Below are 27,848 nucleotides of genomic sequence, written 5' to 3'. Positions count from 1 at the left end.
ATTTTGAGAACATTTATGTTTTTGACCCAGTTATCTTATATTCAAGAGCTGGACAAACGTTAGGCGTAAACATGAGTAAAGTACCACATGTAACAAGTAAATTTATGATAATTTGATATCACAAAACGCAGAGCTAACAGTTTTAGCTTTTTTATTAAAGAATAGTATCAGTTTCGCTCACCAAAGTCCAGAATTCTTAATTTGAAATGTTTACGATGTATTTCTATATAGTATTACAGTTATACTATTTTAAACTTAAGAGTAATAAATTTACAAAAATTTAAACTTCGTTGAATTCTATTAAAAATAAACATGGGTATTGCGTTTGCATTTTGTTTGTAAAGATAGTTATAAATAGAGTTGTATAGAACCAACTTGAAATGGTAAATAATTACTATAGAAGTGCTATAGTGGGTTTCTTTTTACATACAAAATATTCACCGCCGGAAGACACCACAGAACTGAATATTTCTGTGAGTGCTTCAGCAACCTCATAACGGCGGTGGTAATTTCGCTGATGAAAGAAAAGAATGTCTGTTTGCACGTGTAACTGATTCTCGAGCGCAGGCTTTTAACCTACTTATTTATCTGATCGATACTATGTGCAACCTGACATCTCGTAATACCTACATATCCTACTGTCTTTACAAATATCATGAGTACAATAAAAAATAAATAAATTCTTTAGTGTTCGACTTGTTATGGCTTACCATCACAATCCACGCTTTTGCGATACGTTTATAAGAAAGTGACATCACATGTGTTAAACCTGCATTTTGTTTGTCGCTATCGTTCCCCATTGTGTATCATGTGATTTTATTGACAGGTAGTATAATAGTGAGCACTAACGGCTAATCATCGATCAAATTGATAAGAAATGTATATTACTAAACGATCAGTATTGCCACAAACAGTTTGGAAAGTACCGAGTTAGACAACTAAGGCTAGTAGCTTGAAAAACTGTAACAGAGAGACGTTTATGACCAACCCTGGTCGAGCGTGGTCTGTGGGTGTGTTATAAAAGTGACCGTCAAGTTTCATTATTAAATTACAGTAGCCCAAGAGTTGACAGTTTATGCTGTCCACTAGGTGCTTTTCCTAGAAAATGAGGTTTAGCGAATATTCGAAACATATAATCGACTATCTCATTGCAGCCGTGTTCAGACTTATTACAGTTAAGCCTAAGGACAGCTGCAGTGAGGTGGTCGAAACGGTGTTATTGTTGTTGTTGTTTTGAATTAAGCACAAAGCTACACAATGAGCTATCTGTGCTCTGCCCACTATGGGTATCGAAACCCTGTTTTTAGCGTTTTAAGTCCGCAGACACACCGCTGAGCAACTGGGGGGGGGCTACGGTGTTATTAGTATAAAGTTTTTAAGTAATTAGCGTGGGTTCCTCAAATCATTTAAAAAAGTCGAAATCAATAACATCTGCCCGGCATGGCCAAGCGTGTTAAGGTGTGCGAGTTCGCATCCCTGTCGCGCCAAACATGCTCGCCCTCCCAGCCGTGGGGGCGTTATAATGTACGGTCAAACCCATTATCCGTTGGTAAAAGAGTAGCCCAAGAGTTGGCGGTGGGTAGTGATGACTAGCTGCCTTCCCTCTAGTCTTACATTGCTAAATTAGGGACGGCTAGCACAGATAGCCCTCGAGTAGCTTTGTGCGAAATTCAAAAACAAACAAACAAACAATCAATATCATCTGCTATTTGGGTTATATAGCTTTTAACCCACTACCTTTACTTAAATACTTACGTTGAATATACAATACTGTTAAGTGTGTTATTAGTTGGTAATTTAATATTTAATTATTATTTAGATTTCATAACAAGAGGTTTAAAATGAATTATTTTAAAGGTAACAATTTTGACAGGTTTGGTTGTGTAACTGTACAATTCATACGATGTGTTTGCAATAACATTGTTGTCTAGACTGTACTTATATTGTTAACGTCACGTTTCTCGAATATTCGGTATTTCTTGAATCATCCAATCGTGTAGTTTAGAGAAAATTTCAGGCCTCAGTTGAGCAAGATATAAACATTGATTACGAAGTCAAGTGAAGTAAAATGAACAAAAAAGTGCAGTTCAGTCAGAAAATTAGTGAGCGAAAGAAAACGCGAAGTTAGCTCTAACAGGCGTTATTTTAAAATGAGTTTCACAGTTTAATGGAGATAAGGATAATAAATTGTCTTGCCAAAGGGTTTTCTAAAATAATTGAACCCGTTTGTGTGGACGTTGACGTAAAGAAGACAATTATATGTTGTTCAGGAAACAACTGTGGTAACTCTTGTAGCGAATCGAATTATTAACTGATTAACTGATACTATTGTGATGAGAGCAGACAGAAAAAATAATTCGTCTTTTCAGTTTGATTCTACTAAACTTTAATCTGAAAAACAACATTGTTATACAGCTTCCGGCAATCCTGTCCTATCACATTACACAAATACATTTTTAGATATCATCGGCTAGCGTCAATTAGCTCCATAATAATATTTATAATATTATATTTATCTAAGTAATTCTGTAAAACAACAATAATCTATACTGCTAAAGGAATTAAATTATCATTGAAACTTACGAAGTATTAGGTTTGAGAAGTCAGAACCACTGCTATAATTTTATCAGCTATTCCTTCAAGTATTTGTTTACGGAAACCAAGATCCTCGTCGTCTCTAACATGTATTGAAATGGATGTTTACTGTAGGTAGTTTTACATGTCTACAGTTTCGACAGTTTGCTTTAATTTGAAGTATGGTCACTTCGAACAGCAAGACCAGCCTGGTATAATAATGTTGCATGTTCAGGGCAATAATTTCCTGAATCATCTTCGATTGTTCCTCCATAAAAGTGTTTCCAAGGCATCTTCAGATATTGAGGTCGACCAGTTCTAAGCGCATCCCACCTATGTACAGTTGGATTGAAATACGGTGAACGTGCAGACTGTTCAGTACAGTTAATCACTTCTTCTAGAAGAAATGTGGAAACAAGTTTAACAAGGGAGAAGTGCATTATCATTCACTATGCTGAAATCGTGGTCAATGTACTAGCATATGGCAGAACCAAGGGGCAAATGATATGAACCCTATGGCGTGTTATATTAATGACATCGTTCTGGAAAATGTAAAGCTTGATACGTTCACTAGTATTTATTCATACAAATATGACACGTTCATTATCACCATATGCATGACGTTCCCACGTGTTTCTTACCTGAAAGATAAAGCGTAATTATTCTGTAGAATGAATGGTACTGCACTCTTCGTTGGTCCATTGGATTTGTTCTTGGTACTATTGTAAAATAGCTGTCTTGTTCCTTTCATTATGTTCTAAAACACGTAGGTCCGAGAAGTCTTGATAAAAATGAAATAGAAACCTTATAACCCGAGCTTGGGTTATATGATTTCTATTTCATATCTGTCTTGTTCCTTGATGTTTAAAGAAAGCTTTTCACACGACATCTGACATACATACTGACACTGTGAAACCTGTGTGTAATAATCTGAACATTGGTACGTCGTCGGTTGCTGCTGAGAACATCTGGCTCATTCTCTACAATAATTGGAAGCCACAATCGGCAGATTGGTGTTTTCTTTCGTTGATTTTTGATGATGGTATACCTTTTTTGTATAATAACCGTGTCTCTGGTTTTAAAGCAATATTATCACCATTAATTACGTATATTTGCCAGTGTAAAACAAAATTTTCATTAATAACAATATTTTATCCGTATGAATAATACCATTCGAAGCATAAACTTATTACTGAGAATTAACATACAATGAACTTTGAGAAAGAATATACGATCCAACTTACGTTTTCTAGCTTAGTTTTGATCTTCACCATTTAAAAACGGATTCAAAGTCAACCAATTAAGTATTGTAATAATTTCGATAGGGTTGTCACCATTGATATTCCAGTGTGTTCATTGAATCCGACAACATCGTTTTTTCTTTATATTATTTGCTTTTCTTGGAACGTAAAACCATCTTAATTATCTTTGATATTTCTAGTTATCTCGAATAATTATTATCTTATGCTAAAGTGTAATGACCTGGAGATCCAATCAAGTGCAAAAGTTTTATTACTTCTTAATCATGGACGAACCTACATAAATATAGGCTCAGGTATTGATAATAATTTGCAAATATTACAAAATATAATTGATATATTTTTAGCTCTGATTTGTTTATTTACTTAATTCATTTTTTAGTGGAATATGTACGGCGTGCATTATTATTTTCGAACCATACGCACACTCACGCACAAAAACACCTTCGATGTTTCTACGTCTTGTGGAAGAAAATTCCAGGCCTAATTTCAAAAGACAAACAGGAATAATTTTTTTATACTGAAATAAACCATAAAAGTTTGGTTTTAAATTATATCGCAATATATTAATATATTAAAATTATTATAGTCGCTTTTATTCATTGTGGGTATTTGGGTATGTTTAATTTTAGATACCCATAAGGGTCAGGTGCACCAGATTAAAATTATTATAATAAATTTTGTTTGGTTTCTTTTGAATTTCGCACAAAACTACATGAGGGCTATCTGCGCTAACCGTCCCTAATTTAGCAGTGTTAGATCAAAGGGAAGGCAGCTAGTCATCACCACCCACCGCCAACTCTTAGATTACTCTTTTACCAGCGAAAAGTAGGATTGACCGTGTCATTATAACCCCCCCACACCCGTGTGACGGGGATTCGAACTTGCAACCCTCAGATTACGAGTCGAGTGCCTTAACCACCTGGCCATGCCGGGCCGTTATAATAAATATAAGTCATTTTAGGCACTGAATGTAAAACAAAACAAAATATAAACATCACTAGGTTACGACAGTACAGAAATTTGTGAACAGGAAATTATATCCACTTCAACAGTAAAACAGTTATTGGGAAACGTGTCTATCTAATGTTGTGAACATTTGTTACAAAGAGAAGGCAACTATCAAATTATAAAGCTATATGTTAAAAAGAGAACGTGACTGTCAAAATACTATAAATAATTGTTGGCAGGAGTACTTTACAAATTCCATAAAAAATTGTTTGCAGAAATGCATGAATTTCTTAGCAGAAAAACATGAATATCTGATATTATAAGTATTATAGCAGTCGACTTGATTATCAAAAAGTGCAAGTAGTTGTCAGGAAAAGAACTCGACTGTCAAACAACATAATATTTGTTGGCAGGACAACAGTATATATGCGTCAGCGGGACGGGATTATCTACAAATTTGTTTGCAGGAGAACAATATAAACAACATGACAATTATCAGAAAGAGGAGAACTGGATTATCTACTTGTTATAAACATTTGTTTACAGGAGAACAATATAAACAACATGAGCACGGGATTATCTACTTGTATAAACATTTGTTAACAGGAGAACAATATAAACAACAGGAGCACGGGATTATCTACTTGTATAAACATTTGTTTGCAGGAGAACAATATAAACAACATGAGCACGGGATTATCTACTTGTATAAACATTTGTTTGCAGGAGAACAATATAAACAACATGAGCACGGGATTATCTACTTGTATAAACATTTGTTGGCAGGAGAACGGTATATATACATCAGCGGGACGGGATTATCTACAAATACAGACATCAGAAAGACTGCATTATCTACTTGTTATAAACATTTGTTTGCAGGAGAACAATATAAACAACAGGAGCACGGGATTATCTACTTGTATAAATATTTATTAACAGAACAGCATAAATAACATGAAGAAAAGATCATCTGTATTTAATTGTTATCACTAACATGATACGTAAAGAAAACCGTAACTATGGTTAGAAGAAAACCATAACTTACTGTCGTTAGAAGAAAACCATAACTTACTATCGTTAGAAGAAAACTATAATAACTATCGTTAGAAGAAAACCATAACAACTATCGTTAGAAGAAAACTGTAACTAACTATCGTTAGAAGAAAACCATAACTTACTGTCGTTAGAAGAAAACCATAACTTACTATCGTTAGAAGAAAACTATAATAACTATCGTTAGAAGGAAACCATAACTAACTAGTCACATTTCCTGATGAGTTAGTTTTTGCATTTGGAGGAAACATCGTGATGTTTCGCAAATTATATGACGGTTTCCCCGATAGGAGTCCGAAGATCATCTGGAAGGATAACTGTTTTGACTTCGTTTACCTCTATACTGTAGTATGTCGTCTGTCAGTCACTCAGTGGACACTAAAATGTTGTCACGTAAGGAACATTTAACGTTGAAATTTGTACTGTCGTGACTAAAGTAAAACGTACATATGCCATGAATCACAAGAAAAATGATGTACTCTGTAAGTTGCAAAGCTGTATGACATATGAACTTCGAAAGGAAGAAATAAAAGTATTTGTTACTTTTAATGTTGGTTTGATTTGCTCTTAAAACAAAACATTTCGGGAACTCTGTTGAAGTACATCTAGTACTTACATGAATAAACCATATAAGATCAGATTTTAGTGAAATATTTGTGATTGTCATGTATTTTACTTCTCAGAAAGCTATATACTAAAAATAAATATTTGAAATAATGTAAAAGAGAGGGAAAACACATTCAGGTTATTTTGCGGTACGAAATTCAGGTTTGTTTGTAATTAAGTGCAAAACTGCAGAACGGATAATCTTTGTATCTAACCTCGGTTTCTAGCATTGTAAGTTTGCAGACATATTGTATATTTCTTTTCCTTTCTCTTGGTAATGCTATCGATACATAAATGTATTTATTTCAGAAGTGAAAAAAACAGAACATGAACATGCCTAATGATACAAACGTATTTTGTCCTAAATTTACGTACATCTATATTCTTAACGTTATGTGAAAACTATTTGAAGTTTGCTCACGAAACTAGTCTTCTAATGTGGAAATAAAATTGAAAACATGAATTTCGCACAACCGCTATTTTCTCACCACGTTTCAGCGGCAATCTGTGAACGTTATAAACCAAGTGATTCCATTAGAATATGAAAATGCTTGATTTTGTTGTCACTACATTATTATGTCTTTTTAAAATATTTTGGAGGAGATATACTAACAATTACATCACGATCTCTGAAAACTATTTACCTTATACTATATAAGTGTTCTTAACGAAAATAAGTGTGTAAAATCTGATCACAATTTTATGGTGGTTTGACGATATTTTAATAATGAAAAATTTCAGAAAACAAAACCCCATGTGAAACTTCAGACTAACGGTTATGATTGCTGTATGCTCGAGGACATGGCAAATTTGAACAAAACTAATACTGATGTCTTGTGGAAGGCGCTATTTAATGACATTTATTATCAATACAAATGAGTTAGTCTGGTTTCTGTTGTTACTTTATTACAGATCGATACTTCATATCGAATGAATACAAAAGCTAGTACTTTACAAACTCTATTGCTACATCTTAAAGATCTGAGTTAATTTATTATTAAAGGTCAAAAACATTAAATTCACTAGTGTAAAAAAATATTTGCAATAAATGTTCAGTAAAAAAGAATACCCGTGGGAAACTGCATAAATATTAATTTGTACTTCATCCATTACAGTTCCAAAGTATGTCTAATACAGACACTGGAATGGTATTAGGGTTAATGTTTAGTTTTGTTTTGTTTTCAGATTGACTTGTCAGTAGAACAGGATTTATACCCTTGTAATGTAAAATCCATAAAACTTTCTATGGTTTTTGTACTTATTTCAAAGTGCTGTCAGCCTTAAGCCTATTTCAAGTTGAGCTTTTTAAGTGCATGTCGACTGGCGTATGACGATATTGTATCTGTTTTATCAGGAGTGAATTGATTGTTAGTCCGTACAATCTTCCGTTTGAACAAACACCAGTGAAACTGTTACTTAAACATGCTGCTAAGAGGTGCAACCAAGCGGATTTAATCTTTTAAACTTAGGATTATTCTTTCACACTGAATTAGCACGTCACAAATCGAAACATATTTTAAGTGTTTAGAAACGTTTCTTTATCACAGTTTCAACAGCGCTTTTAATACTTTTGTTTTTATCTTAGCGAACATATTTGTGTTTGTATATTTATTAAATAACTGTTTATGTTCTAACACAAGAAAGCTACTGGATCATCTTAAAATAATATTTAGTGCCGCAAAACAAACCTTCGCTATATAACTAACTAAATATTTGTATAGTATTTTAGGCAAATAAGTTATCAATGTGATCACTTGCATGCAAAGAGGATAAAAGACAATTTCTTCCCAGTCTGCATATTTTATACCCTTTAGAGAAAAGACCTACATGCATGATGACCCTTTTCCACCAGCATGAAGTTACAGGTCGCTATGACTTTATTCCACTAGTTTATAGCTAGGTCATCGTGGTTTTATTCCACTAGTATATAGCTAGGTCATTATAGCTTTATTCCACTAGCATATAGCTAGGTCATTATGGCTTTATGCCACTAGTATATAGCTAGGTCATTATAGCTTTATTTGACTAGCATATAGCTAGGTCATTATGGCTTTATGCCACTAGTATATAGCTAGGTCATTATGGCTTTATGCCACTAGTATATAGCTAGGTCATTATGGCTTTATTCGACTAGCATATAGTTGTAGGTCATTATGGCTTTATTCCACTAGCGTATAAATAGTTGGGCCATTATGGTTTTAGTTTAAGAAAACCTTGTTTAATATACAACTGTGATATGGATTTATCATGCACGTTTTATATATATATATATATGAATACGTACACATTGAGTCAGTAAATGACGTTTTCTTCACTATTTTCAGAAAAAAAATGTTCATGATTTCTCCACCTAAAAATAATTCGTGGTTGAGCTCTGAAAACAACCATGAAATGTCTTGGTGATATAACAAAACTATTAAGTATAGTTTTTCAGTTCTTTGTGAACGAAGAATTATCATGTCTAAATGCAAATTTTACACAATACGGACCTAAAGAAACGTAGAAAATAAAGCTCTTTTACAGATCTTATTATCACGTATCGCAAATTCTTGAGCTTTCTTACTTCTTAATTCACAGTTTGAGTTCTTTAGTTCGCCGCTTTGTGTGAGATGACCGTGTAATATATGAAACTATGACTTACAAATCCTGACCTAGAAATATATATGAAATGTTTAAGTTACGATATGACTATTTAAAAAGAGCTTCTTTTATTATGAATGGTAAAAGGAAAATGTCATTATTATAGGTAAAGAATGCGTAGCATGTCCATATAAGGTTTGCTTAAGTGTGCGTAGTATGTCCATATAAGGTTTGCTTAAGTGTGCGTAGTATGTCCATATAAGGTTTACTTGAAGACTGTCCTTTAATGTTAGGGCAGTAAAATACGTTTTTTCAATAATATATCCACCTAAGGACAGTATTGTTTACCCACCTGAAACAAAAAAAAAGTCACATGTTTGTGGTTATTTACCTATCCCTAACGTTATTTACAACTTCTTACTTTTTGACACATGATTGTTCTCAGAATGATTATTTACCCAGATAACGTTAGGTGTGGTAATTGCACTCTAGCTCTCTTGACGTTCCGGTATATGAATGCGATCACCAGTTTTCAAACTGGGTGATAGGCTTTGTTATGTGCGTGAGTATGCACGAGCAGAAAGTGAAACAAAACTAACATGCAACTGTTCGGGATAGATAGAATCTTTTGTTTGAATCTTTAAAGTAATGTTAGAAGTTTATGATATTCAAAATTATATACATATATTTATATTACTCGTTCAGTTGTTCGTAGCTTCTCTATGGTTCAAAAACTGAATTTATATAATATTTGAATGACGTATATACAAGAACAGAAACTGAACATTATTGCTACCTAGGACTAAAGTGTTGGATTAATATTTTGTTGTCTCTGAATGATGGTATCTCATTAAATTATCCTATTTAAATATACACTGATACTGAATCAATACTGTAACTGCTTCCGAAGCACTGATACAAGGTGTTTTCAAAATTAAAGGGTCTTTACTTCCTGTAATCCAGCTGCATCGTATTATAACCAAAAACAATTTACTTTTAAACTAATAAGGTTTGTTTATAGTTAAAAACAAAGCTACACAAACGGCTATCTGTGCCGATTTTTAGTACTTAAATCCGTAGACATACCGCTGTGCCACTAGGGGACTCAAAACTGATAAGGATGTACACAAACCTTCTCAATATTAGGTAGGATAGGTTTTTTTCTTCATTGATTCTAAGTTATATCGCATTCCTGTAAAATTCGGATACAATGTTACAAGTCTAGGTTTGCACAGCTGCTTTTATAACATCAGTTACTGGAGATCATATCCATGTGGACCGTACTTGAGATGAACATAAAAATAGGATCTAATAGGATCAGAATTGTGTGTCAATACCTCTGATTAAAACAAGTTATTGAGATCCATTTTGTAATTATATTGCACGCCATTTTATTGTGGAAACGTATAAGATGCGATGTCTCCAACAGTGAGCGGATATTATAGAATATGTGATGCTGCTATCAGTAAGCGGATATTATATAAGAAGTAATCCCGCTAATTGTTGTAGGATAATAATATGCTAATTTACCAGCCAAAAAATATCTGGTATGTAGGATAGAAAAAACATCTTTACCATTCTAACAAAGTAGATACATGTGGAAAAGGTAATAGATATCAGAAATATGTGGGATGTTCAAAGTAAACTGGAACGCAAAATTGATATGAAATATATACTCTCTGAAAAATAAGTATTGTCCTACAATATATCAAATACTGTAGATAAGCAGAATCGTTCTTTTGTTATTCTGTTTCGAATTTTAGCGCAAAGCTATTCGAGGCCTATCTGCGGTATCCTTTCCTAATTTACTCTAAATCAGCTAATCAATAGCACCCACACGCCAACTCTTGGGTTATCCTAATTCAGTTGTAAGCTTTGAGCGTCGCTGGTAACCCTATGCCCGGTATGGCCAGATGGTTAAGGCATTCGACTCGCAACCTGAGGGTCGCGGGTTCGAATCACCGTCACACCAAAGATGCTCGCCCTTTCAGCCGTGGGGGCGTTATATTGTGACAGCCAATCCCATTATTCGTTGGTAAAAGAGTAGCCCAAGAGTTGGCGGTGGGTGGTGATGACTAGCTGCTTTTTCTCTATTCTTATACTGCTAAATTAGGGACGGCTAACGCAGATAGCCCTCTATTAGCTTTGCGTGAAATTCAAACCAAACCACTGATAGCCCCCTCCCGGCTTTAACAGCATGAACGCGAGTTTTTGGCAACGAGATGGAAACTATGGATTCGCGGATTTGCAATTTAGCATTCTATCCATTATGCCACTCTTTGCCCACAATAAAAAACCGACTCTCAGTAAAGCTGAAAAGTTTGTACATTAGCCTTTGTGTGTGTAAGCGAATATGATCAAATGATCAAATCAGTTACCAATCTGCCAATTTCCACTTACACCTGTGTATCGTAGAAACAGCCCTCGCTTATCGACCGTATCATTTTTTTTACTACTATTAAAATACCTTTTCTGCAGACCTTAATAAATTGTTTTTGAAAACTTAGTTAAGAATGAAGTATTTCTGTTTTCAGTACAATAAAAACAAGTTACTTTATTGGTATAAATAAAAAACCTCTACATTTTATCAATAATTCGTTAGCAACGGATTATGTTTGTTTAAAATTAAGCACAAAGCTACACAACGGGCTATCTGCTCACAACGAATATGAAAACTCGGTTGCTAACGTTGAGAGTCCACAGACATGCCGCTGAGTCACGGGGGGGGGGAATAGAGAAAGAGTGACTTTTACACAATACTTCGCAATGTCTCACATAAGACTGTCAATGTTTGTTTTCAATTTAAAATGTCTTTCATTTTGGTGAATTAACTAGACTACTATTTATTAACGTCTAGCCGTAAGTAATATTTCATAAGATTAGTCAAAAACATTATTTGATATTTTAGAACATTTAAAATATAATGATTAATAATTAATAGTAATTATTATAAATAGTAAAAGTAATTAATAGCTGTCGAAAGTCTTCTTTTCACAAATGTTAGTGAAATGTGACAAACTTTATTATAATTTGAACTTTGCTTTATAGAACATGGCAGTAAATCTTGAAAATGAAAAGAAGAAAGAACTGACAGAAACTTCCAAACCCAGAATCGACTGTGTAAATGAAAACATCAACGCGGAGAGTAACGAACCAAGTAACTATTTGAACACGGATGCTAGAGTAAGTACAAGTACAATATTTTATAATTGATTAAAAGTATAGGTTTCGTTACATCGTCAGTCTCACTCTAAAGTAATGCTTGCCATTTATCAAACGAAAATTTCTGATGAAATGTTCCTAAGTATGAGAAACATGTTATTTCATTATGAAAACAGCAGGGCCGTGCGTGGCTTCGTGGTTAGCTTGTGCACATTGTGAATCCGAAAGATGATGGTTTGCTGTAAAAACTCAATCCGCCTTCTGGATTCATGGGTGTGCTATAAGAGTGACAGTCAATATTCGGTCAAACAAGAGTAACCCAAGCATTAGCAGTGGGTACTGTTGACTAGATGTCTTCTCGTTTAGTCTGTAGCTACAAAATTAAAAAAAAAAAAATCTTGTGTACAACATAGTCTTTGTAGAGCTAAAAACTATAACTTACAGCACCTGTAATTATTAGAACAACGAGAAAGATATTTACAACTAAATAACGCATTGACAAAGGAAGATGGAATTATATGTCAGGTATGAATTACACTAAAACCCAGGGGAATATGTGCTGTAATATCGGCAAAACAGCATTGGGTATACTCTCGTCTCTTCAGTTATCCATCAAATCGTGAGTGAGAGACCAGTATTAAAACAAGAGATAATAAAAGACGAAACCCAAATGCTCATACCTAGTCCAGTTATAAATTCACCGTCCGTTGTCAGTTAATACTAATTTCATACCCCAGTAACATAAGTCTAAATACTGGTGTTGTTATATCACCACATACACCATAATAGTTATCGGTATAAGTTTGAAATAAACCCAGCTTATGCCCTTTCCATTAGTTATACAAAAATGATTTATTACTAAATATAAAAACTACTTTATTTGTTTATTCTATGAGCGCCCTCCTTATTGTAAGGCTACATACTGAAATTAATATATCATTTAAATATTAAAATACATGTGTATTCCTTAGTGTTTCATATATTGTTAAACTTCATGTAACTTTACACCTGTTTATGCACACAGATGTGTGTATGCGCACGCTCACATTTGAATAGTTTCTGTGTATATAGTTATCCAGAAAGGAAGTTATATAAATGCTTAATTAATAATATATAAGAGACTGATAAAGATTTCTTTCACCGTGTTTATTTATCTAGAGCTAGAAGTGACGACTATAAAGTTCCTTTCACTTGATATAGCGGTTTAGTTGATTATGTTATTATATATTTCATCAATACGACTATGGACTCTATAGACTTATTCATAACAACTCACGTGATACTAGAAAAAAAGACACCCACTTCAAAATATTTCTGATATGATATCGTAGGTAGTGGAAGTACAAATAAAGTCTTAAGAGTGTGGAACTTACATGAGATCTTTTTGTGCGTATATTAAAATAATTTCTGATCTTCTGTGAATTTGGATTATACATTTGCCGAGATTTTCAAAATAGATATACTATTGAAATTAACTCATGTAAATTTGAATAAAGTGATGAAGTGTTGGACAGCTTACATAACTTATAAAAACATAATGGAAAATTTAATTGTTTAAAATGTTAACTCATGAAAACATAATGGAAAATTTAATTGTTTAAAATATTAACTCATAAAAACGTAATGGAAAATTTAATTGTTTATAACCTTAACTCATAAAACCATAGTGGAAAATTTAATTATTTAAAATGTTAACTCAAAAAACGTGATGGAAATTTACTTGTCTAAAATGTTAACTCATGAAAACATAATGGAAATTTTAATTGTTTAAAATGTTAACTCATAAAAACGTAATGGAAAATTTAATTATTTAAAAGGTCAACTCATAAAACGTATTGAAAAATTTAATTGTCTAAAATGTTAACTCATGAAAACGTAATGGAAAATTTAATTGTTTATAATGTTAACTCATAAAAACGTAATGGAAAATTTACTTGTCTAAAATGTTAACTCATGAAAACATAATGGAAATTTTAATTGTTTAAAATGTTAACTCATAAAAACGTAATGGAAAATTTAATTATTTAAAATCTTAACTCATAAAAACGTAATGGAAAATTTAATTATTTAAAATGTTAACTCATAAAAACGTAATGGAAAATTTAATTGTCTAAAATGTTAACCCATGAAAACATATTGGAAAAGTTAATTGTTTAAAATGTTAAAACATGAAAACATAATGGAATATTTAATTGTTTAAAATGTTAACTCATAAAAACGTAATGGAAAATTTAATTGTTTATAACCTTAACTCATGAAACCATAGTGGAAAATTTAATTATTTAAAATGTTAACTCATAAAAACGTGATGGAAAATTTAATTATTTAAAATGTTAAGTCATAAAAACGTGATGGAAAATTTAATTATTTAAAATGTTAACTCATAAAAACGTAATGGAAAATTTAATTGTTTAAAATGTTAACTCATAAAACCATAATGGAAAATGTTTAAAAAAAATATAAACCTACTAAATTGTTTACCGTTTATTAACATATATATCTGCTTTCGTATTCACCAGCCATCCTCGCTCACAATTTGGAAAATTTATTATCATTGGATTTCAGTTTACCAGTGCTACGTGTACGCTAGAGTGATCTTTCAGGTGTTACTAATGCATGTGCGCGTCACTACTAAGCATGTATTCTCAGACTTTTAGCGACATGTGTTATTCTTGTAAAACATTCTTTAGTTGATCGTTCGTTCTGTGAATCCTGAACTTTACATTTGAATCTTTTAATAACTAATTCGCTAAGGAGTTCCACCACACTTTTAAACATGTTTAAACATTTTCTGTTGTAAGATGCAAACACGTATTCGCATAGATGGATACTTCTACTTCACCGTTTCGATTTGCATTTTACAAAGACCAACATAAATGTTTGGAAATGTGGGCCACTTTACTCATTCAAAGCATTTGTGCCTAAAAAGAAAAAAACAACAAACAGTTTGTCTTAACTCATCACTTCGCTACCTAAAGCATTTTTTCCCTTCAAGGTTTAAAATGATAATAGATTACAGTTGCTCTAATACAAAAAAAAAAAAACTTTACTATGCGTCTGTGTTGATTATACATAACACACAGTGGGGGGTAGGGAAGATATGCAAAAACCTCTGCATACGAAAATAGTGTTGACGAATTCAACCTACTTAAAGACTTAAAAGGAAAGTAAAATGTTAGAACCGGTCTAGGTCCGCTTAAAAAATAGTGGGCTACAGCAATGCAATGCTTGTTTTGCACTCCACAGATGTAAGCTACCTGACATACAGGCAATTAATCAGATAGATAGACACGAATTAACTACCGTGTTAAATCCCGAACAGTTATGTAGCAAATTTACATTCAACAGCGTACAATTTTTTTTAGCTCTTGTAATCTCCGTTTTCTTCTCGACAACCTTACCGGAATGCTGAATTATAAAACTATTTATATTTAAAGCACGAAATTCAAAATACAGGTTTAAAAACAAACGGATAAAAAAAGTGTTGTATATTTAATGCTTGGAGCACTTTTGCTCTTGCGTTTTTTTAATCAATTCAGATAAGCTTTCTTTAACAAAACGAACATTCCTGTTGTTTTGGCTACTGCTGAGTTAGCTTTCTTTGGTCTCACACAAGTCTTTTTCTCTTAAATAAATTTTGAAGTTATCCTGTCATGTGTTTTCAAGAAGGAAGAGCAAAAAAGAAGATAAATGTTCTATGAGATACTTCTTATCCAATATCTTACAGTGTGAGAGCAGTTTTGATATATAGAATCTATAAATACCTAATCTGTATCCTTACGCATATACACGTGTAAGATTTTATACAAGTAGCGCGAGAAACATAATACTACTACGTGTTTGCAAAAAAACTGACGTATAACCTCGAAAACTATTACAGCATTATCTGCGACTATGAAAAAAGATTTAGAAAAATGTATTGAAAGATAAGAATACAAACGCAAAAAAAGTTGGGATCATATAAGTGAAATCTGGGAAAGGTAAAAAATACGTCAAATCAGAGAATAAAAATAAATATAGAGCATGTGAAACTCGGAATAACTGTAGTGTCTGTGAAGACGTAAATAAGTGAGAAGTCAGATTATAATAAGAAAAAAATAAACCAGTTAAATAAAAATGAAAGAGACATTAAAGCTTCGGTCATAGATACACGTAAATATACATCCATATATAGAGGTAAAATAAAAGGTAAAGTTAGTTTAAAATAAGTGAAAAGTTAATCATGGTCAAAAATGCATTACATGATAAATTAAAGATAAAATATATGTAAAGTTAAAAAGTGTAGATTGAGTAAAAGATAATAACCGTGAAAAGTAAATGAAGTAATCATATAACGGGAACAAATTATGTAAAACTAAAATAAACACAGAATAAAGAAAACAAATAGGAACAAGATCTGTTTATAGTCACAAGGCCCCGGCATGGCCAGGTGGTTAAGCTACTCGACTCATAATCCGAGGGTCGCGGATTCGAATACCCGTCACACCAAACATGCTCGCCCTTTCAGCCGTGGGGGGCGTTATAATGTGACTGTCAATCTCACTACTCGTTGGTAAAAGAGTAGCCCCAGAGTTGGCGGTGGGTGGTAATGACTAGCTATCTTCCCTCTAGTGTTACACTGTTAAATTAGGGACAGCTAGCGCAGATAGCCCTCGTGTAGTTTTGCGCGAAATTCAAAAAACAAACAAACAGTAGTAAGTCTGAGAGCTTCTAACACTAAAGACAGGTTCTCGTATTGGGTAAAACACGTGCAGCTTTGAACCTATCAATAAACAGAATGAAAAAGATTATGAATCGAAATATAATTATTCGAAAATTAAATAGTAAAAATGTATATGCTTATATTATATTGGATAATATATAATCACATTGTACACGTTATTGTAATAAATAATCAAATAACGTATATAAAAATAAGTGTTACTCTCTGGTCGTTTGTCATCCCTGTGATCGATAATTCGAAATTAGAGACGGCACAACTCTGCCGGTACTGCGCTCTGTCAGAAGTAACGCGACAGGACTCCAGAATAAACGAGGTGAACCTGCGCTTTAGTCAGCGGTAAAATCTTCTCTGATAATTAAGGTAGAAAAATATATATCGCCTTAGAAGTAAATGCAGTTGAGAGAATTAGTACCAGATAATGGAATTATTTCGTGATTTCAAACATGCTACTTATGTTAATGAATTTCTTCTTTAAAAATATCAGTTTCTTTTACATAAATTTTTCATTTTCATCGATTTTAATATTGAAAAATAAAACTTCAGTTAAAAAAATTCCGGCTGTTTTCCATAAAAAGCACTTATTTGTTTTTGAATTTCGCACAAAGCTACATAAGGGCTATCTGCGCTAGCCGTCCCTAATTTAGAAGGGTAAGACGAGAGGGAAGGCAGCTAGTCATCGCCACCCACCGCCAACTCTTGGGCTTCTCTTTTACCAACGAATAGCGGGATTGACCGTCACATTATAACGCCCCCACGGCTGAAAGGACAAGCTGAAATGCTTGATGTGACGGGAATTCGAATCCGCGGCCCTCAGATGACGAGTCGAACACCTTAATCCACCTGGCCATGTCAGGCCGCCTGAAAGGACTTAGATTGACTTCGAAACGTACTTTGCAAATATCGAAGATTTCTTTTAGGTCTTCAACATTAATATTGTTTTGTGTTGGGAAAGAGTGTGCATACTTAGAGAAGTAATACTTTGTATTGACCTTTTCAACATAACTTGTAATACTTTATCACTGTTTCAACATATCTTGTAATACTTCGTTTTGACTTTTTCAACATAAATTGTAATACTTTATGACTCTTTCAACATAACTTGTAATATTTCGTTTTGACTTTTTCAACATAAATTGTAATACTTTATGACTGTTTCAACATAACTTGTGATACTTTATCACTGTTTCAACATAACTTGTAATATTTCGTTTTGACTTTTTCAACATAAATTGTAATACTTTATGACTGTTTCAACATAACTTGTAATATTTCGTTTTGACGTTTTCAATATAAATTGTGATACTTCATGACTGTTTCAACATAACTTGTAATATTTCGTTTTGACTTTTTCAACATAAATTGTGATATTTTATGACTGTTTCAACATAACTTCTAGTACTTTATCACTGTTTCAACATAACTTGTAATATTTCGTTTTGACTTTTTCAACATAAATTGTAATATTTTGTTTTGACTTCTTCAACAGAAATTACTCGTGACTTAGTAAGGCGTTTTTCAATTACATAAAGTGCGTAAGAGTAATCATTTAAAAACAATTGTTTCACTTTTCCCCTCTCTCTGTACTTAAAGGTTCTAATACCAACAAACAACGTTGAAAAAAGTAAAGAAATACCTAACTCTGTATTGCTTGGTTAATACTAAAGAAAGTAAAGCTGAGAAAGAGGGGATTTTCTTTTATAATAAAAGAGATATTAAATCTGGTATTAAGGATATATCCAACAAGTACACGTTTTCTAAGTCCCACTGGAGAAAAAAGTTAGAATTGTATGAGATACAATCTCTTTTGTTTGTTTGTTTCAAAGCAAAGCCAAACTGGGCTATCCTGTGTTCACCGTGGGGAGTCGAACCCAGAATTTTAACTTCGTTAATCCTTAGATAAACATCAATAACACTATTTTGATTCCATTTGAATCAAAGCATCACTGATTTCAAAAGTACGTGTTATCTTCGTGAATTTTTTTTAAAAACTTCACACTATAAAGGAATTATATTAAGTTAAAAATAAAAATATTAAAACGTTAAAAATAAAGCATAATGTAGAACTTATGTTGATGTCAGTAACTTTAAATAAATATTTGTTTTGCAATTTCTAAAATTTCAAATCAATATCGACCCCTCAGTCTCTGCATATGTTGATTGTTTGTTTGTTTTTGAATTTTGCGCAAAGATGCACGACGGCTGTTTACGCTAGTTGTCCCTAATTTAGCAGTGTAAGACCAGAGGGAAGGCAATTAGTCATCACCACCCACCGTTAGCTCTTGGGCTACTCTTTTACTAACGAACAGTGGGATTGAGCGTAACATTATAACGCCCCCACGGCTGAAAGGGCGAACATGTTTGATGTGACAGGGTTTCGAATCTGCAATCGCAGGATTACGAGTCGAGCGCCTTAACCACTTGGGCATGCAGGGCTTCAATTTTCGTGATTTCGCAACTTGAAGACCGATTTTCTAAATTATAATTTAGTAATTATATATGGTTACGTCACCTAAAATATACTTCGGAAACTTATTTTGTTCCATATCCGGGATCCCCTGTTTTCAGCAGTAAGCATGAGGGCTTATAACACTAAACATTGGGTTTCGATACCCACAGTGTGCAGAACACTAGCCCCCAGCGGCACAGCTGTGTGTCTGCGGACTTGCGACGCTAAAAACGTAGTTTCGATTCCCGTGGTGGTCATAACACAGATAATCTTTTTATGTAGTTTTACACTTAATTACAAACAACAACAAGAGAACATTATAATATAGCTATGTGCTTACTGACAAACAAGTCCTGATTCGATTGCTTTGATCAGCGATTTGCAAAATAATAGGCATAAGTAACATGCTTTCGTAAATACATGAGTTATTTTTTTTTAATTCTACGAAAAAAGCGAGACGAATTTTGTTTTTTCTCTAATATATTCTGTGTACTACTTGAGCAGAATGCGGTTGGTGGAAGAAATGGCTTATTTATTTATGTAGCGCCTTAAAAAAAGGAATTTTTTTAAAGATATTCTATGAAACACATAAGCTCACAAAGAGTGACAAAACTGTCTAAGAAGTGCAGTTTCGACCACTATCAGTTATCGTCAACCTATCCTATTGTAAATAATGTTACCCAGTGGTGTTCTTTCTATGTCATGTGTTGGAATATATATCTCGTGTAGACTTTTTACTATACTCCATTTTATGCCTTTTCTTTAAAATAAGTGTTTGAAGTTGACCACCCTTTCAGTTACGTCTTGTATTTACGTGTCATTCACATCGAGATTTCATATGTAATAATAGAAAATAAACTATCTTGCAATGAATATCGAAAGTCACAAATATTTGAGATCTGTAATTCATAGCAATATTCTTTGTTCGATAAAAAACGACATTCAAACTAAAATATCTAACGCTTTCACATCCAGTAAGTATTATCAAAGAATATAGTATACATACCTAACATATACTTTACCTAATATATGTGTTTGTAATTAGTATTTAGTGGAATTTTGTTTGACGTTAAGCACGAAGCAACACAGAGGGCTACCTGTGTTTTGCCCACAACGGTTTCTAGCATTGTAAGTCCTGTCACGTATTATAATTTATCTTGAACGATCCTCCAGTTTATTATGTTACACATTACAATTTCTAATAGCTCGTGATTTAAATTGAGAAGTTAATTGAATATAGAGATGCATCAGATTTATTATGTTTGCTAACAAGGTTGATACACACAGTTTTCTTTTTTAACACGAATTTATGTTTTAATACACGAACAATAATACAATTTATAATAACGGTTATTACAAATAATTATGTATATACAAAAGTTTTATAGACTTACAAACACTACTGAGTATTCTGTCTAGTCTGATACTAAATACTGTATCGACGATTCGCGATGGGTTAATTAATTTCAAGTTCACTTTTCGGAAAGCTAGCTATCTCTTAAATGATCAAGGTGAGTTCTTTGTTTTCACCGCTGAAGTTGAACGGTTTGCAGTTTTCGAACTCTATAAACATTGCTGGTCAAATATCTGCAGTTTTTCGATTAATAAGCGTTAATCACAGTTTTAGCTTCCAAGGTTTATAGTACACCGACTGTAGAAAACCAACAATACACATTATCTCTCGGCGCGTCGGTTTTCAAATGTTAAGGTGAGGTTCTAGAAATTTCCTTTGGCTGAGCAATACGCTCGTGCGTAGTAAATCTTATATTGTTAATTCTTACACTCGAGAATTTTCTACAAATTTTAGAAATAGGTGGGGTTTTCGCAAAACACATTTAACAGTGTAAGGTACGTGCATTTCTAAATACATGTTTAACTAAAACAAATATCGATATTAAAATAAATATATAATACTAAATCCGTTACAGGCCGTAGACGTATTTATCATCGTATTACTGGGGGCATTTAATTATATATCTTAAACCTATTTTAGTTATAAGTTTTCGCCCCAGTTTAGTGAAAAGATATTTTTATTACCAAATATCGTTACACAGAATGAATTTAAGACGGGCTATATACTGTCAATTGTCATTAGATTATAAGACGTTATGGTAATAAATATGTTACATAGTTAAATTCGGTTCTAAAGTAAAGATTTAAACTATCAAATGGACAAGACAGTTAACAAAATAATGCATATAATTAACAATGAAATATAATGAAGACTATACCGTAAATATTAGTAAAATATTCAAGGTCAGTGCATAAGACATATTCACACCACAAATGTTTCGCGACATGTTTTTTTATCGTAGGTCATAGAAATTCTAATTACCGTCAATCCCCCAGTTGTAAAGGAGCACCTACTATCCAAATCTTTAGGGTAATTACAGCCTATCTACCGAAAGCACGGAAATCTAGATTGGAGTCAGTGTTATAAATCGATTTATTCGTGAAAACGACCACTCCTCGAAAAAAAAGAAAGAAAAAAAACCGTTAGGAATCTCTGATGGTCGGCGGCATCTAGTGACAAAATAAACAACTATAAGTTGATTATCAATGTAATGAAACTGATGTCAGTAGGTAGAATTAGGTGTATAGTTAATTTTCGGAAAGCTGGCTGAATCAGGTTTTTTGTAGCAGTAATTTCTACAACGTCATCGAGTTCAGAACACATTTAAGAAGAATATTGCACCATTAGCGCAATATCGTTTTAATTGTCGAGAATACACGAAACGTTTTATTTTACATTAATGAGAGGTATTGAGATAGCTGACACTTATAATAAAGTATCGAAGTTGAAACTGATAAACAATGTATTATGATATTTGCGACTGTTTTATGTACTGTACGCATTTAGTCTTAGTTGATGTTTTAATAGTCTGTTTCTGGTTAATGTTCCATTCATAAGATAATATTTAATGGTGGATCATGAAAAACCTTACACTGTGTTGCTCCACCATTTTTATTGCACACAAAGAAATATCGCAATTATGTCACGCTCGTAGGACTTATTTAGAGGATGCATATTTATTATTGTGCTTTTGTTGTTACATACGCTACCCGTAGGTAAATTTACTGTTTAAAACTTTTCCAGGTTGTAACAGCACAGTTTACCATTAACAAAAGTATGTTAAAAGTCTACCACACGTAGCAATACTAACAAAGCTGGTTCTGGTTAATGTTTGCTCGATTCTTGTTGTCATTCTCTGTAAACACCTGTGCTACAAATATAGGTTGAACTTATAGATTTCCTTAAAGTGGTACTGAAGAATTTAAAAAATTCAAATATGGGAGACGTCTTCGTTAATTAACATTTGAAAACAGCAGCTTAAAAATGTTATTTTTTATTTCGCACTGCAATCCTCAAATGTAAATATAGCGTGTTTCGTGTCTGCAGAGGTTAATTACGTTATATTAAAACGACTTTGAAGCCTCACCACATTGTTACAGTCAAAGTCGCCGCGTCCAATTATGTACAAAATATACCATTCCTCATTGTAGGCTTTCCACAAACCATCTAGAGTACGAAGAAGATTGTTTCCCAGTATCCGTCTAGACAACCTGATTGTAAATAAGTCCATAAGTGTTGTACTCGGCTGTTTGACCGGTTTGATCTTGTATTGTAAAGTATGAATATCCATTTTCATTTTTAACTGCTTGATATGTTCGACAGCTGAAAGGATATGTTGTGGAAGCAACTCGTATCACTTTTTTATTGTTGATTTAAATATTTAAAATCGGTTTAATATAATGTTCTCCACTATGTATTCTGAAAAATATTTCTTGATTTATGAGTTTTGTTAAATAATTGTTTATCAGTTGTCAGCATCAATAAAATAAAGGAAGTACTTATTTTTGTATAACTTTATCGCCTGTAATAAATAAGTGATAAAGCCACATTGTCCATATTGTCATACTTTTCTAGCGTATTTTGATGAGTTGTTTTAACAAATGCTATTTAATCACTAGTTGTTAGAGTTAGCGTTGTTCAACTGTTTCTTATTAAAATACTGCTGTACAAGTAATTTGGTGTTTACAGACTTGTTTGTACGATAATGCTTCGGGCCTGGCATGGCTAGATGGTTAAGGCACTCGATTCGTAATCTGAGAGTCGCGGGTTCGAGTTCCAGTCACACCAAACATGCTCGCCCTTTCAACCGTTGTGGCGTTATAATGTGACGGTTAATCCCACTATTCGTTTGTAAAAGAGTAGCTCAAGAGTTGGCAGTGGGTAGTAATGACTAGCTGTCTTCCCTCTAGTCCTACACTGCTAAATTAGGGATGGCTAGCGCAAATAGCCATCGTGTAGCTTTGTCAAAAATTCAAAATAAACCAAACCAATACTGCTTCTGTTACATAAACACAACTAGATCTACAAGTGTCTATAACATCTCTACTTGTAACTACAGTTACTGTTATTGTATATTTAATGTTGTTTAATCAATAGATCTTTAAATCAGTTTTTTTAATCACAGTTTCTTTTACTAGAATTTTTAGTTGTTATTACAATCAGTTTATTTGTTTCTGAATTCGTATTGGATCAATACTATTGAACCAATGGCTGCTACAAACATTATTTGTTTCTATACTGATTTCTTCAAAAAGCCTCAGAATGAAGCCCTAAAACGTCTTATACAAGATAAAAAGAGACGTAGCTGTCAATAAAAAACACTAATATTTCTATGAGCGGTTTTGTAATTAGTATTGTTTCAATTGTTATATTTGATATTTATAATAGTAATTGTTACACCTAATGTTCTACTATTTTTGTATTGTTCGATGTCGTAACCAATTTTATGTATAGTGGATTTTTCAATAATTACCTTTCGGTATGTGTTACGGTTGGTTTTGTCCAAGCATTTGTTGTTACAAATACTTTATTTGATAATATGGTACAGTTTGTATTAATTTACAAATAGCCATTAAATATTAAGTTTATTTGGCTAATACAAATACAGTTTCGTTATTAATTAGTTGTTGAAGGCCGATGATTGCCACAAAATTTACTTATGTTCAGTTACTATATATGTGTGTGTGTGTATTACAGTCAGTGTTATTTAATCTGAGGAATGTCTCTGCTGGTGCTCACTCGTTTATGTTGTAATTAATGTTGTTAAAATAACATTAAACAACTCTCATATACTTGTACTATATCATACATTGTTGCCGTGTAAAAACTGAGCTTTTATTATTGTTATTTTTTTGCGTTATTATCACATGAGATAATTGTTAGATACATTATTTGTTGTGGTGTCTATTTCTTAAAGTGTCTTTAGTCAGATACACGGAGTTGTAGTTATATCTTGGGATTAACAAAGGAACTTAAGGTGTTGGTACAAGCTAAACCTACAGGGCTAAGTTTGCTGTGATAAAAATAACGGGAAAAGCAAATTTTTGTTTCTTGTGCGTATATTAGTTCACTAAAAGGTGTTACTTTTTCTAGTTAAAGTAGTGGAAAAGAAAGAGATTGGATTATTTTCCCCTTCATATCATGTTTGACACTACAGCATATTTATCATACGAATCTCAGGCGGCCGCAGTAGAGCATGACGGAACGGATTAGCCGTCTGATAGTGAGGAATGTCTCCTACACAGCAGCGCTAAGGAAAACTTGAAGCTCGACTTATCAGTTTCTGGCATCTTTCTGCTGAAAGAAATGAAAAGCATAGAGGGCGCTAAAAAGATGTCACTTACGGGATTTCGGACGTGATGTTATTGGTAACTTATTTTCTTATCTGATCTTCTTTACAGAAAATACAAGTACAATTGCTGGTTTATTTGGACGTGTTTTTTATTGTGTGTTTAAATTTAATAGGAAGTTTTCACACTTTCAGTTGATAAACTTGGCTGATACTAGTTTGATAACTGCTTCAGAATGAAACTAAAACTCATTGCATTTTAATACATTTTTAGAACCTGCGGAAACTGAAATCTCATCTCGCTTTGCTTGTGTTTTTTGTTTTTATTCATTAACAAGGGCTTATAACTGTTTCTAGGTTATATACATATATATGTATACACACGCGCACACTCGCACCTTTAACGTGTTTAACATTTCGATTGCAATTACTTTGTACTACTATTTTAGCTCGGTTTGATTGAATTACAATGTAATTACGGACCAGGCCATGAAGACCACGGATATTTATTGATCCTCTTAAACTATTCGTTACTGCTTTAAATTCTATAACACAATTAACGTTAACAGTGTTTTATTTTGCTATGTCAACTAGTAATTACTACTACTTCATATTTACGAAGAGGATAATGAATGGTTATTAAACCCACTACGATAAATGCAAGTTAAGATGTCATTTATGAAAACAAGCATAATTTATTTTAGCTAGTGACGAAAGTTGAAGTTGATTTAGCTACCTGAATTGACGGTTACTGCATCAGTTTGTGAAAACTAATAACATTTGTTATATTTAAACACGTGAATGAGGAGTTAATAAACCAGACTGTAAAGCCAGACAGTGTTTGTTTTATTTAAACACGTGAATGAGGAGTTAATAAACCAGACTGTAAAGCCAGACAGTGTTTGTTTTATTTAAACACGTGAATGAGAAGTTAATAAACCAAACTGTAAAGCCAAACAGTGTTTGTTTTATTTAAACACGTGAATGAGAAGTTAATAAACCAGACTGTAAAGCCAAACAGTGTTTGTTTTATTTAAACACGTGAATGAGAAGTTAACAAACCAAACTGTAAAGCCAAACAGTGTTTGTTTTATTTAAACACGTGAATGATAAGTTAATAAACCAAACTGTAAAACCAAACAGTGTTTGTTTAATTTAAACAAGTGAATGATAAGTTAATAAACCAAACTGTAAAACCAAACAGTGTTTGTTTAATTTAAACACGTGAGTTAGTAGTTAATATAGTATATAAATGTTTGGTGAAGCACAACATTACGTACAAAGATCACACAATTTGTTTTACCATTTCTGATATTTGTGCTGTAAGTTTACAGATCCTTACCTTATTTGATGTCTGGTTGTTGTGTTTTCAAGTACTAAAAATGAGGAATACTCATTTTTGTAAACATTTTCATCCTTTTAAATGTATTTCAGTTGTTCTGATTCCCCCTGTGTTGGAGAAAAGGGGGGACTTCGGGTAATTCTCAATGTTCAATCCTAATCACCCTGTACAACAGCGATAACGGACATTATAATAATAAATCTTGGATGTTATAATGTACCCGTAAGATCCAGTTGGGCTACAACACTGAGTTACAGTTGGGCCACATAACCATTTGTGTTATTTATTTTCAATCGATAATTAAGAAATATTGATGTTTCACTGTAGAGTTCTGTTTCTAATCACCGTTTTGCGCTACATCAAATAGTGAGGATAAATGACTTGTATTTGACTAAAGAGTGGATTGGAAGTTTGATTTAAAGATGCCAATCAATTATGTTGTCGTATAGTGTGTCGTTTATGTTTTTTTGTTAGCGCTTGGAACAAAATGTCATACAATATGTTAATAGGTTTTTAGTGGCCTATTATAACACAGTACATTTTGATACGGCACTTGGAATAAATGGACTTTACATAAATTGCTTCATCAAAAATAATTCCTGAGTCAACCAGGTGTTGCACTTATTTCAAATTTTGACAACACTGTGGACTGTTGGGTTCATCTTAGTTACAAATAAAAATAAAATTTTGTGTTACATTTTATGGGAAACTATTGTCAGGTTAAACAGTTTTTTTCAGGGTATCGGTCTACATAAACATGTTTAGTTAGATTTCTAATTTAATAAATTTCTCTACTATAAAAATGTGCTATATGATACTAGTAAATCAGGGTTTTTATCTTCATATATTCAAATCTTTCGCAACTATTTTGCCAAAGAAGTTTGTTTAGCTACTACCTTGTTTTGATTTGCAATACAAACAAAGAACTGTTTATTCAATCCTGTTCCATCTTGATTATTGGATAAAAGGAATTTAATAGTTGAGCTTATCTAGTGTAATGTAAGTTTATTTGGAAAGCATATAAATTCCACTTAAGGATAATATCTTGCTAACATATGTTTAAGTAAGTGTACAGTATTGTTTGCATTTTTCGTTTGAAAAGGGAATTTTGGATCACTGAGTATCTTGTGTTAAATATCAAATGTTTAATGTAATTTTGTGTAATGCGGCGAGAAAGTTTTATAATCTTTCAATAGATGGCGCTTTCGAAGCTCACAACATGAATATAGATTAATATGGAATATGTCCATGGATTGTTTTAACTTGATAATACATACGCATTGCGCTATCGGAATTTAGTGTTGTGAGTTTGTGAAACTATTGGCCACCGGTTGACTTCACTACGAAAGAAATAATTTTCTCATTTTCTATTACTTGTGTTATATTTAATAAGTTTTTCATTAATTAAAAATAAAACGTCTTGTTGCATCCTATACGAAGGTTAATTTTTAACTAATTAAAACGGGTACGAAAACTTGGGAAGACATTTATATGTACTTATACTTTG

General features: G+C 32.7%; 1 protein-coding gene across 6 annotated transcripts in view; it reads left to right on the top strand.

Moving 5' to 3' along the window:
* The window catches only part of LOC143237729 (uncharacterized), a 265,149-nt gene that overhangs the window by 91,930 nt on the left and 145,371 nt on the right, over positions 1–27,848 (top strand). For all 6 annotated transcript variants that reach the window (XM_076477265.1, XM_076477263.1, XM_076477266.1 and 3 more), the window contains exon 2: positions 12,075–12,209. In XM_076477265.1, coding sequence (XP_076333380.1) covers positions 12,075–12,209 — 135 coding nt within the window. The remainder of the gene's footprint in view (positions 1–12,074; positions 12,210–27,848) is intronic.

The sequence above is a fragment of the Tachypleus tridentatus genome, chromosome 13 (assembly GCF_004210375.1).
Source record: "Tachypleus tridentatus isolate NWPU-2018 chromosome 13, ASM421037v1, whole genome shotgun sequence".
Classification (NCBI taxonomy): Eukaryota; Metazoa; Arthropoda; class Merostomata; order Xiphosura; family Limulidae; genus Tachypleus; species Tachypleus tridentatus.
Note: the sequence above shows the minus strand (reverse complement) of the source record. Positions and strands in the feature narration are given on the sequence as shown.